This window comes from Macaca fascicularis, chromosome 13, assembly GCF_037993035.2.
Source record: "Macaca fascicularis isolate 582-1 chromosome 13, T2T-MFA8v1.1".
Classification (NCBI taxonomy): Eukaryota; Metazoa; Chordata; class Mammalia; order Primates; family Cercopithecidae; genus Macaca; species Macaca fascicularis.
In genome coordinates, this window is record NC_088387.1 from 78,453,459 (window position 1) to 78,466,619 (window position 13,161).

A 13,161-nucleotide genomic window follows, 5' to 3' on the forward strand; every position below is an offset into this window, starting at 1 on the left:
AGTCGGCTCTGGTTTTTTTGTTTGTTTGTTTGTTTGTTTTTTAGATAGAGTCTTGCTCTTGTCGCCCAGTCTGGAGCCCAATGGTGCAATTTTGGCTCACTGTAACCTCTGTCTCCTGGGTTCAAGTGATTCTCCTGCCTCAGCCTCCTGAGTAGCTGGGACTACAGGCACATGCCACCACGCTCAGCTAATTTTTGTATTTGTAGTAGAGATGGGGTTTCACCATCTTGTCCAGGCTGGTCTCGAACTCCTGACCTCAGGTGATCCACCTGCCTCGGCCTCCCAAAGTGCTGGGATTACAGGCGTGAGCCACCGTGCCCGGCCTCAGGTATTTCTTTATAGCAATGCAAGAATGGCCTAATACACTATGGTTGGCAGCCTCTAAAATGGCCCTCCAGTGATACTGGCTTCCTGGTATGCACACTTTTGTGTAGAGCCTCCCTCACTGAATAGAGCTGACCTTTGTAACCGTTAGGATACTGTCAAAATGATGCTGTGTTGCTTTGTGGCTCGGCCATTAAAGTCACTGAATCTTCCACCTTGTACTCTCTTGCTTATTTTTGGGAAGGTCAGCAGCCATGTTGTAAGATGGCCCAAGCAGCTGGGAAAAGGTCCATGTAGAGAGGAGCTGGAGGCTTGTGTCAGCAACCAGCACCAAGAAGTCAGTCAATCATCTTGGGAGCTGATTCTCCAGCCTCAGCCAAGCCATCACGTGACCATAGCCCCAGCCAACATCTCCACTGAAAACTCATGAGAGACTCCTAGTCAGACGCATTCAGCCAAATTGAATTTCTAACCCACATAAACTAAGAGATAATACATGTTTATTGTTTTAAGACAGATAAGTAGATATATAAGTAATAGTACAGTACTTTGCTTTCTTTCACTGACTTGGGGCCAAACATATTAAATACAAAATATTCATATTCATAGGTCTAGTATATACTTTTGGGCTTCATTTTAGATATAAAACTATTCAGGTCGGGCACGGTGGCTCACGCCTGTAATCCCAGCATTTTTGGAGGCTGAGGTGGGTATATCCCCTAAGGTTGGGAGTTCAAGACCAGCCTGAACAACATGAAGAAACCCCGTCTCTACTAAAAATACAAAATTAGCCGAGCGTAGTGGCACATGCCTGTAATCCCAGCTACTCAGGAGACTGAGGCAGGAGAATCGCTTGAACCCGGGAGGCAGAGGTTGCAGTCAGCTGAGATCGTACCACTGCACTCCAGCCTGGGCAACAAGAACGAAACTCCGTCTAAGAAAAAAAAAAAAAAAAAAAACCAATAAGGCTTTTTAATGGGGGCTTGCTGAATTGTACATGGCACCATGCATTGTTTGCAGAGTACCATACGTGATAATTTTGGGAGATATAAAAATGACTATGAAACTGTGAGACACTACCACGTTTTTCCGTATGGAAAATAATACTTGCGAGAGAACCTTACTTTTGACTGGTCAGTCACATTGCTTCTGAGGTTTTGGCTGCTGCAGACCTTAATGAACAGGTAGTAATTATGTAGGCAATTAAAGCCTTTTCTTTGTGGCCTTAAAAGGTCAATTTTTACTTACTCAAATGTCCATTCAAATGTAAAAGAATCTTAATAATTACATATAAAATCATGTCATTAAATAATAATAATTTTTTTGTAGAGACAGGGTCTCTCTCTGTTGCCCAGACTCGAGTGCAGTGGCTAGCTGTGATCATAGCATGCTGCAGCCTTGAACTCCTGGGCTCAAACAATCCTCTTGCCTCAGCCTCCCAAGTAGCTGGGATTACAGTCAGAAGTCACTGTGCCCAGCTCTAAATAATTATTTTTAGTTCCCTTTTCTAATTGAGTGGAAAATATTATTTTTACAGGTACATATTTGCAATGCTAAACTACATTGAAGAAAATGTTGACACAAGGATTACTTTTTATGATTTTATCTAGTCCACTGTTAGTATGCCAAGTATTTTCTTTTCCTTTTTCTTTTTTTTTTGAGATGAAATCTCCCTTTGTCACCCAGGCTGGAGTGTAGTGGTGTGATCTGGCTCACTGCAACCTCCACCTCCTGGGGTTCAAGCGATTCTCTTGCCTCAGCCTCCTGAATAGTTGGGATGACAGGTGCCCGCCACCATGCCCAGCTAATTTTTGTATTTTCAGTAGAGACAGGGTTTTACCATATTGGCCAGACTGGCCTCAAACTCCTGACCTCAAATGATTCACCTGCCTTGGCCTCCCAAAGTGTTGGGATTATCAGGCATGAGCCGCCGCACCAGGCCTTGTCAAGTGTTTTCATTTACACTTTTATATACTAAGGATCCTTTAAAAATTTCCTTGGAACACATTTTCACAAATAAAATACATACTTTATGAAAGTTTGTAGTTCAAATTAATGCTATTGTGTCCTGAAAAACTTCAAGCAGAGAATTTAAAGTGGTCTCAAGTTGGTAATGCCACCAGATGTCTAGCAAAAAAGAGGATATCTTCTTCAAAGATGTCGCTATTTCAACCTTTAAAACCAAACCTCTGTTACCTGGAAATAATTGGGGTTTGTCTGTCTGGAAAGTAACAGATGATTTTCTATGAGAACGTAGGGTTTTTTTTGTTGTTGGTGGTGGTGGTTTTGTGTGTGTGTGTGTGTGTGTGTGTGTGTGTGGTGGCGGGGGGGGGGATTTTATTTATTGATTGACTTACTTTATTATTTTTTCCCATAAGTTATCGGGGTACAGGTGGTATTTGGTTGCATGAGTAAGTTCTTTAGTGGTGGTCTGTGCGATGTGAGATTTTGGTGCACCCATCACCCGAGCAGCATACACTGCACCCTATTTGTCATCTTTTATCCCTCGCTCCCCTCCCACTCTTCCCCGCAAGTCCCCAAAGTCTATTGTATGATTCCTATGCCTTTCTGTCCTCATAGCTTAGCTCCCAATTATCAGTGAGAACATATGATGTTTGATTTTCAATTCCTGAGTTACTTCACTTAGAATAATAGTCTCCAAACTCATCCAGGTCACTGCAAATGCTGTTAACTCATTCCTTTTTATGGCCAAGCAGTATTCCATTGTATATATACCACAGTTTATTTACTCACTCGTTGATTGATGGGCATTTGGATTGGTTCCAAGATTTTGCAACTGTGAATTGTGCTGCTATAAACATGCGTGTGCAAGTGTCGTTTTCGTATAATAACTTTTCCTCTGGGTAGATACCCAGTAGTGGGATTGCTGGATCAAATGGTAGTTCTATTTTCAGTTTTTTAAGTAATCTCTACACTGTTTTCCCTAGTGGCTGTACTAGTTCACATTCCCACCAGCAGTGTAGAAGTGTTCCCTGATCACCACATTCATGCCAACATCTACTGTTCTTTGATTTTTTTGATTATGGCTGTTCTTGCAGGAGTAAGGTGGTATTGCATTGTGGTTTTGATTTGCATTTTCCTGATCATTAGTGATGTTGAGCATTTTTTCATATGTTTGTTGGCCATTTGTGTATCTTCTTCTTATTTATTTTTTTACTTTTTAATTTCTTTTGACGGAGTTTCGCTCTTGTTGCCCAAGCTGGAGCGTAATGAGGAGATCTCGGCTCACTGCAACCTCCACCTCCCGGGTTCAAGTGATTCTCCTGTCTCAGCCTCCTGAGTAGCTGGGATTACAGACATGCGCCACCATGCCTGGCTAATTTTGTATTTTTTAGTAGAGACAGGGTTTCTCCATGTTGGTCAGGCTGGTCTCGAACTCCTGACTTCAGGTGAACTGCCTGCGTCAGCCTCCCAAAGTGCTGGGATTACAAGTGTGAGCCACTGCGCCTGGCCCTTCTTTTGGGAATTAGCTATTCATATCTTTAGCTCACTTTTTGATGGAATTGTTTGTTTTTTTCTTACTGATTTGTTTGAGTTTGTTGTAGATTCTGGATATTAGTCCTTTGTCAGATGTATAGATTGTGAAGACATTCTCCCACTCTCTGGGTTGTTTGTTTACTCTGCTGACTGTTCTTTGCCGTGCAAAAGCTCTTTAGTTTAATTAAGTCCCAACTATTTATCTTTGCTTTTAGTGTATTTGTTTTGGGGTTCTTGGTCATGAAATCCTTGCCTAAGCCAATGTCAGGAAGAGTTTTTCCAAAGTTATCTTCTAGAGTTTTTAGAGTGTCAGGTCTTAGATTTAAATTCTTAATCCATCTTGAGTTGATTTTTGTATAAGGCGAGAGATGAGGATTCAGTTTCATTCTCCTACATGTGACTACCCAATTATCCCAGCATCTTTTGTTGAAAAGGGTGTCCTTTCCCAACTTTATGTTTTTGTTTGCTTTGTCGAAGTTCAGTTGGTCACACGTATTTGGGTTTATTTCTGGGTTCTCTATTCTGTTCTACTGGTCTATGTGCCTATGTACTACGCTGTTTTGGTGACTATGGCCTTGTAGTATAGTTTGAAATCAGGTAGTATGATGCCTCCAGATTTGTTACTTTTGCTTAGTCTTGCTTTGGCTATGCGGGCTCTTTTTTGGTTCCATATGAATTTTAGAATTGTTTTCTCTAATTCTGTGAGGAATAATGGTGGTATTTCAATGGAGATTGCATTGGGTTTGTAGATTGCTTTTGCAGTATACTTCCTCCAGGTGTTACCTTCCATTTATCTACCCCTTGTGTATTAGAAGGACTAGAAGGAGTTGCCTTTGCTTGATCTTGCCGATTCCTCTCTTCCCAGTCTCTTTTAAACCCATTCAAATCTGCTCCAAGTAAACTTTGGCAACTTCATCCTTCCAGGTGCTCAGGCCAGAAACTTTGGACTCATCTTTGACTCTTCATTTCTTCATACCCATATTCTATCCTTCAGAAAAAATCCCGTTAGCTCTACTTTCAGATTACATCCAATATCTGTCCACTTCCCATTCTCCACTGCTACCACCCTGGCCAGTGCCACCAGCATCCTGCCTGCCTAGTTTACCACAACAGCCTCACTGGGCTTCCTGCAGGCTCTACAGTCTCTTATTGTTTTCTGTTTTGAGATGGAGTCTCACTCTGCAGCTAAAGCTGGAGTGCAGTGGCACAATCTCAGCTCACTGCAACCTCTGCCCCCGGGGCTCAAGCAATTCTCATGCCTCAGCCTCCTGAGTAGCTGGGACTACAGGCACACACCACCATGCCCAGCTAATTTTTTCGTATTTTTGTAGAGACAAGGTTTCACCATGTTGCCCGGGGTGGTCTTGAACTTCTGAGCTCAGGTGATCCGCCCTCCTCAGCCTCTCAAAGTGCTGGGATTACAGGCGTGAGCCACCACGTCCGACCTACAGTCTCTTCTTAACAAAGTAGCTCCAGTGATTATTTTGAAATGTACATTAAATCTTATTATTCTTTTGCTCAAAATCACTCCTCATTTCACTGATGAGTGAAAGAATCCATAAAATAACGTGAAAGCCTTACATAATCCAAAGCCCCTTGTCCCACTCCTTACTAACCTTGCTTGGCTCCGGCCACTCTTACCTCCTTGCTATTCTCCGAACAGGCAAGTCCTGCCCTGGAAACTTTGTACTGGCTGTTCCCTCTGTATGGAAGGTTTCCCCTTCCCCAAGTGTCTATGTCTCTTGCAAATCTTGACTCAATTAGGCCTACTCTGACTATCCCATTTAATGTTGCAACGTATCTCCCCTATACTCTCACTTTCCATTCCCCTATTTTTTTCCATGGCGGTGTTAAATTGAACTAAATATGGCCTGAGAAAGCCTCTGTACTTCCATATTTGAGTCCTTATGGATGAACCATAACTTAACTTAGTAGGTAGACAAGGCTGAAAGCCTAATTTAGGAGTGTACTTCTGTAACAATAGCTGAGTCTCAGCCAATCCCAGCAGCCATACTTCAACTATTCATACAATGCTGACTGTTCAAACTGTGCTCAGGTAAGGCAAACGCCAAGCTGTATGTAACACATCCAGCTGCTTCCGTACCTCACTTGTTTTTTGTACATTACTTTCCTTTCTTTGTCTATAAACGTGCTCTGATCACGAGGCATCCCTGGAGTCTCTCTGAGTCTCTCTGAATCTGCTATGATTCTGGAGGCTGCCCGATTTGAGAATCATTTTTCCCCTTGCTCAGTTAAACCCTGTTAATTTGTCTTAAGTTTTAACAGTAATTTCACCTTTCAACATATGTTTATTATGTTTGCCTCCTAGCCCACCTCTCACTGTGTAGGGTGAAGAGTTGCAGTGTCTGCCCCTTTAAAATGGTTTGTTCAGAACAAAAAAAGGGTTCGGACCCACTGAGTTATATAATTAGTAGGTCTGAAACAATATACATATTTTAAAAAGCATAAAACTTAAAAATAGTTAAAAAGATAAATTTTGTTGTGTATTTTACCATAATTTACAAAAAAAAGGAAATAAAATCTCACAGCTCCTGTAAAGTAGCATTTCAAGAAATGTTTACTTCAGTTATGTGTGAATACTTATATGTCCACAGTTTCAAAGTCTACAATGTATTTCTTACTATCAGTCCGGGTCAAAAATATGACAAAAAATTATGGTAGAGAACCGTCTGCACACACTCACCAGCTGGTATGTACAACATATTTACCGTCTGCTCACACTCACCAGTTGACATGCACAACATAGTTCACAGCAGCAATGTTAGAGCAAAAACTGCAAATAATCCACGATAAGAGGCAGCAGGATGGATACATAATGAAGTATATTAAACAATGCAAAATTACGGGCCGGGCGCCGTGGCTCACGTCTGTAACCCCAGCACTTTGGGAGGCTGAGGCGGGCAGATCACGAGGTCAGGAGTTCAAGACCAGCATGAGCAACATGGTGAAACCCTGTCTCTACTAAAAAAGTACAAAAATTAGCCAAGCGTGGTGGCGTGCGCCTGTAATCCCAGCTACTCAGGAGGCTGAAGCAGGACAATCGCTTGAACCTGGGAGGCGGAGGTTGCAGTGAGCCGAGATAGCACCACTGCACTCCAGCCTGGGCGAAGAGCACCACAGCCGCCTGCTTTTATGTAGGTGAATACGAAAAGCAATGCTGAAAGAAGCAAATTGCTGCAGAAAAAATACACAATTCCAAAAAGTTCAAAATTGAACAAAACAAGATAGTGATACATACATACGTGGTAAAGCTACAAAGAAAACCAAGGCAAGGTAATAATAAAAAATTCGGAAAATAATTATTAAAAACTTGTCATTAACGTTTAGGGAACTGACATGTTTCTATTTTCCAAATTAATCCTCCTGATGATAGTATCAGGTCTATTTCCTGATCTTGGCCCCTTTCGCAACTCCCAGTGACATCAAGTTGTTGTATTTTTCAAGGACTGAACCATCTGACAATTTGTATGTGCTGCGTAATATATGTATCCTCAGTAGGGGATAACTTCCAAGGCTAGCGCCTGGAGACGCTCTGACAGTAAAGCTCGCTATCCATTGAATGAACAAATGCGCTTTGGCACACGTTGGTACAGCACTTCTCATTTTAGTCCGAATTCTTCTCATGGCTTCCGTTCAGTCGCCGCCCAACCCTCTGCTCCATCTCGCAGGCTCTAAACTTCACGTAGATTTCTCCTAGACTCTGCACTGGACCAACAGAGTGGGAGAAAGGTGGAAGGTCTGGACTAGTACAAAAGCGCTTCCCAGGCGTCCAAGCATGTGAAGAGAATCACGTGTGCGCAAGACGGCCGGTCAGCCCCAACACCACGAGGAACGCGCGGCGCCGACCCGATAGCTACCGCCCACCCCAGTGACGTCACGACACCGTCGAACTCCTGATTGGAGGAGCTGCGTTTGGTCAATTCTCGCGATGACTCCCCCAGGTTACCCCTCCCTCCCTCTCTTCGCCCTGACCCGGTAGTCTACCGCGGTTCGCGTTGCGAGTCTCGGAGACGCCGTAGAAGAAGACCTGCTTCCGAGACTTGACCAGGCGCCTCCGACTCTTCTCAGACGCCGACGGGCACGAGGTTTGGCTCCCAGGTGTCTTGCCTGCCAGACCCGCGGTAGCGCGTGACTTTGCGCTCGGCTCGGCCAGTTTTGCTAGGGCCGTCTGGCGAGCCACACTAATTCCCAATTTTTGGTATCGCTAGGATTCGGCGGCTGTGAAACTGATTTCCGGTCGCTAAGGTCTCCATGGAGACAGCACTTTAACCCCTTTCTCCCACTGTCATTCCTCAACTCCACGTGGTTCAGAAATCGCCCAGAGAATGTTTGTGGGAGTCAGCCAGGAAGGTGTAGAGTGAAGCAGCGTTCTAAAGGGAAGCAGTAAGTGGGACTTAGGAGGAGTGTAATTTACTGGGCACCTTCTGGCCTTGCGGTAGACAGGGGATTTACCCCCTGGGGGACCCCGGTTCTTCAAGACACACGTTTGAGCAGGCATAATTACCGAGTCTGCTTTTGTAGAGCCCTCAGAATTGCAAGAGCAAATCCTCCTGCAAACTTGCTTACCTTTCACCAGAGAATAGTCTCCCTAGTTACGTTTCCCAATCTCTTCTGGATTTGTACAGTGGTTGCTTTCTTAGGAAGCGTGCCTCAATTCCGCTAGATCTGACTGTCCCTTTACAAATTACTCTGTTGTCGACACTTTCCTAGCTGCGTCCATTTTTGGTTAAGTGGTTGCTCACCTGCCATTACTGTATTGATTTCTTACTTCCCAAACAGACCATAGGTTCTTAAGATGTAGAATGTCACTTAGGTGTAGAATGGATTTTAGAAACCAGGTAGTCCACCTTCCTGTCCTTAAAGACATATATCTCTTCTAGAACATCTCTGACAAATGTTTGTTAATTTGTTTCTTCGTCAAGTGTTTGTTAAACACCTATGTGCCAGGCACTGGTTTAGGAATTGAGGCCTGAAACATGAACAAAACAGATTAAAGTTGCTGCCTTCATTCAGTTTGCTACTAGGGGAGACAGACAATACACAAATGTACACGTAATTTCTGGTACTAGTAAGTGCTATGAAGAAAATTAACGGAAATGGTGTCTACGTGTGTTGGATTGGTGAGATTTTAGATAGAGTGGTCATGGAAGGCTTTTAGAAGGTAATATTGCAGCAGAAACATGAATGGTGAGAAGGAGTCAGTCTTGCAAGAACATTAAGGGGCAGAGATACTGGGAAGTGTAAAGCTTCTTAGGTGGGAATAAGAGCATGAGGAAGTGCAAAGCTCTTGAGATGGTGAAGAGGAGATTGGTTTGAGATGAAGAGTGGAGGAAGGCAGGGCCAGATTATTTAGGGCCTGGAAGGGCAAAATCTCAAGTTTTTATTATTTATTTATTTATTTATTTATTTTTTGAGACGGAGTTTCGCTCTTGTCACCAGGCTGGAGTGCAGTGGCACTATCTCGGCTCACTGCAACTTTTGCCTCCGGGGTTCAAGCGATTCTCTTGCCTCAGCCTCCGGAGTAGCTGGGGTTATAGGCGCCCACCACCACACCCGGCTAATTTTTGTATTTTTTTTTTTTTGGTGCAGACGGGGTTTCACCATGTTGGCCAGGCTGGTCTTGAACTCCTGACTTCAGGAGATCCACCCGCCTCGGCCTCCCAAAGTGCTGGGATTACAGGCACGAGCCCCCATGCCCAGCCTCAAGTTTGAATTTTATTCTAAGTGTATTTAGAAACCCTTGGAAAGTTTTAAGGAAGAGAGTAAGTAATTCAATTTGATGAGAGCTTTTTTTTTTAAAGAGATTGCTCTGATGACTGTAAACAGAATGGGCTCTTTGGAGGTAAGTGCAGAAGTTAGGAGACCAGTTAGGGGGCTATTTCAGGAGTCCCAAGACAAAATATTCAGTCATCTTCTCTTCGAATATTCCTGGTGTTGGGAAATTCTTTGTTTAAAAGGTAGCCCAGTCCTTAGTGGGAACATAGAGCTTTTCCTTTGTATTGATCTGGAGTCTGTCTCCCTGTAGCTTGTACTAACTTTTACTAATAGCAAGACAATAAGTCTATAGTAGACAAATAAATCTACTCCCTTTTTCTCCAAAACAGTCTAGTAGCTGTTTTAAGGCTCTTGTCCTGTTGACTTTTCTCCAGGCCAAACACCTTTGGTTAACTGAGCTGTTCTCTGAAGGAGGTGCTCTCTAGGTCCTTCAGAAATCAGCTACATTGTTTGTTACGGCTCCTTAAAGTATGGCCACCAGCGGTGCACCTAATGCGCTATACATGTCACCTGACCTGTTTGGATAAAATCATGCGCTCTGATATGGCTGACTTCTGTGGTTTTTGGCTGTCATCTTGTGCTGTTGAGCTGTTTCAAACTACGTTTTGCCTCCCCAGCCTCTATTTCTGAGTTTTTTCCCCTAAACTAAATGCAGCCCTTTACATTTATTTCTATTTCATCTTGGTAAATTTCGTATTGCTCATTATTTCAGTTTATTGACCTGTTTTTATTCCTGATTGCATCATTCAACATGTCCTTTCAGATTAGTTTTATACATGTACTACATTATATCCTCTAATATTTTCATCATAAATACTGCTAAAAATGCTAACTGCATCAAGAAAAGAGCCCTATGACATTTCGCTACCAACTTCTTTCCAGATGGCGTGGTACTATTAGTGTGTAGTCGTGTAGTCTTTCAGTTGATTTGTTAAGTATCAATAAAAGCAAACTCAAGAGAATAATATTAAAAAAAATTTTTTTTTTTTTCATTTTTGCAGAAATCAGTACATGGTGGTACCTCCTGTTAGTCTAACAAGTCACTGAGGTTAGTTTGAAGTACTTTATTTTTGGAAAAACCATGCTAGGTTTTTTTGGTGTGTGTATTCACTAAAAGGAAAGTTTGCTATATTTTAAAATACAAAGACTGAGTCATAGTAGGTAAAATAACTTCAGTCAGTAATAAACTTGAGCTTAAAACATTTTTCTTCTTCACATCAGAAATTCTTAGACAGTGATTCCTATTCTGGGGCACTTTTGCCCCCCAGGGGACACTTGGCAATGTTTGGAGACGTATTTTGGTTATCACAACTTGGGAGGGAGGAGGGTGCCACTGGCATCTAACGGGTAAAGATGGGGATGCATGAAACATAATGCATAGGATGATACTGTTCACAAAGAATGAACCCAGCCAAAAATTGATAGTGCTGAGGTTGAGAAACATTACATTAATGCCTTAAAGTCTTCTTTCTTGCAGTGACTACTGTTAATTCTATTTAAAATGGGTGTAAAGAAGAAGAAAGAAATGCAAGTTGCTGTGTTGACCATTTGCCATCAGGACCTTGAAACTTTGAAATGTAGGTGACTTCTGGTTTCCCTTATATAATATATTTTTTTCTAGTTTGCAAGCAGAGTATTTTAATCACTGGGACCCCTAGCATATAATATTCAAATTCTTTATGTTTTTCCTTATGTTTTGGATGTAAAAATTTTCTTAAAATTCTGTCTTCAGACTAGGTTCCACCTATTGCTTTGGTTTATAATTAAAAAATTTTGTAGAATGGACAACAAAGGCAAAGTTATATTTAACTTACTGTTAAATCATTGAAAAAATTTTTTTTGTATATGTTATGTAGCTTTTGCTGATGTGGAAGGGAAAAATCTAGCTTCTTTGCTGTTACGTTGTGTACAACTCACGGATGGAGTGTCACAAATCCATTATGTTAAACAAGTAAGTCTGAATTGATATTCATGAATACATTTTTAAGAGTATCATGCTATTAAGGATTTTAAAAAATCACTGACAGTTTTTGGCCCCTAATTATTGCATATCAGTTTATCATTAACAAATAGGTATTTTTTTTTCTTTTCTGTTTATTGTATAATATCCTCGTATTCAAAACAGCAATAGAAGCCACATTCAGGCTTCTATCATAATTGAGCTGTAAATAGATAAGGTAGAAGATAATTGTACATACCTCTTTTGTGAAGATAAATTTTAAAATATATGAATCTTCAAAACTTTTTAGCAGGCACATTTAAAAGTTAATTTAAAATATAAATATTATACTTAATTAGTATTTCGGTATTAGGATTTACCATTTGAGCACACATAGTTTTTTTTTTGGAAAGCAAGTAAGTTTGTTACTGGTTTTTAAATTGTGCTACAGCTGTTCTTTACCATAAGCCGTTAACAGGTCTGTGATTCTCTGTGGAGGTGGGTCTGGAGGGTAAAGAGAGAGCTGGGGACATGAGTTTAAAAAGTTAATAAATAGTGAAATAGGTGTTTAAATCGGTATCCTTGACAGTGGAGTATGGAAAATATTTCACCTTATAATTGACACTGTTTTATTTATTTTTTTGAGACAGAGTCTCGCTCTCTTACCCAGGCTGGAGTGCACTGGTGCAATCTTAGCTCAACCACAGCCTCAACCTCCTGGGCTCAAGCGATCCTCCTGCCTCAGCCCCCTGAGTAGCTGAGTAGCTGGGACTACAGGCATGCACCGCCATGCCTGGCCAATTTTTGTATTTTTTTTTTTAGAGACAAGATTTCTCAGTGTTGCCCAAGCTGGTCTTGAACTCTCCTGGGCTCAAGTGATCTGCCCGCCTCAGCCTCTGAAAGTGTTGGGATTACAGGGGTGAGCCACTGTGCCCAGCAATTGAGACTTTAAAGAGTATCTAGAACCATGTTACTTTGCTATACTTGATATGAGAAAAATTACTTCAATGTTTTGTATTATAGATTGTGCCTCTGCTGGAGAAAGTAGATGAAAATGGCATGTGTGATCCCACTATTCAAAGTTGTTTGGATATTTTAGCAGGCATTTATCTTTCTTTGAGTCTAAAGAATCCCTTGAAGAAAGTATTGGCAAGGTAAGAAAAAAAGGAAGGGAAATCGGGTGTTAAAAAGTGTTGAATTTGACTGAAAAGTAACTAAAAGTCCTTCCTTGGTTTGATAAAACTGAACTGATATAGATCACAAAAAGTTCATTCATACGGTTTCTTCTCTGTTTTCACTGATCAATTACAACTTTTTAAAAATATAAAAAGCCTTCTTAGGTCACGGACTAATAAACAGGCTGTGGGCTGTAGTTTTCTAACTCCTCCCTCAATCCTTTACATTTATTGATTATGTTTAAATGTCATCTTGCTGTTTTTTCGTCTTTTTATCCTATCTGTTCTTGGTTTAAATATATATTTACACAGATAACACAGGAATATAGGCTTGGTGTAAAAATTTCAAACTATATAGAAGTATACAAAACAAAAGGTAAGGCTTCCATTTCATTGTTTAGGACTTATCTTTTCTTAATAAAGATTGTC

The 13,161-nt window shown here is 41.3% G+C and overlaps 1 protein-coding gene across 14 annotated transcripts in view; it reads left to right on the forward strand.

Moving 5' to 3' along the window:
• Positions 1-7,812: 7,812 nt before the first annotated feature.
• Positions 7,813-13,161, forward strand: part of THADA (THADA armadillo repeat containing) — a 358,465-nt gene continuing 353,116 nt past the window's right edge. For 10 of the 14 annotated variants that reach the window (XR_012422434.1, XR_012422436.1, XM_005576003.4 and 7 more), the window contains exons 1-5: positions 7,813-7,928; positions 10,620-10,666; positions 11,096-11,195; positions 11,475-11,569; positions 12,581-12,711. Coding sequence is in view for 10 of the 14 variants with exons in the window: in XM_005576003.4 (XP_005576060.3) it covers positions 11,120-11,195; positions 11,475-11,569; positions 12,581-12,711 (302 nt within the window). In the remaining 4 variants the exon portion in view is untranslated. Of the gene's footprint in view, positions 8,227-10,619; positions 10,667-11,095; positions 11,196-11,474; positions 11,570-12,580; positions 12,712-13,161 lie in introns of all 14 variants that reach the window. The other 4 variants (XR_012422435.1, XM_005576006.4, XM_065527132.2 and 1 more) reach the window with 3 other exon arrangements.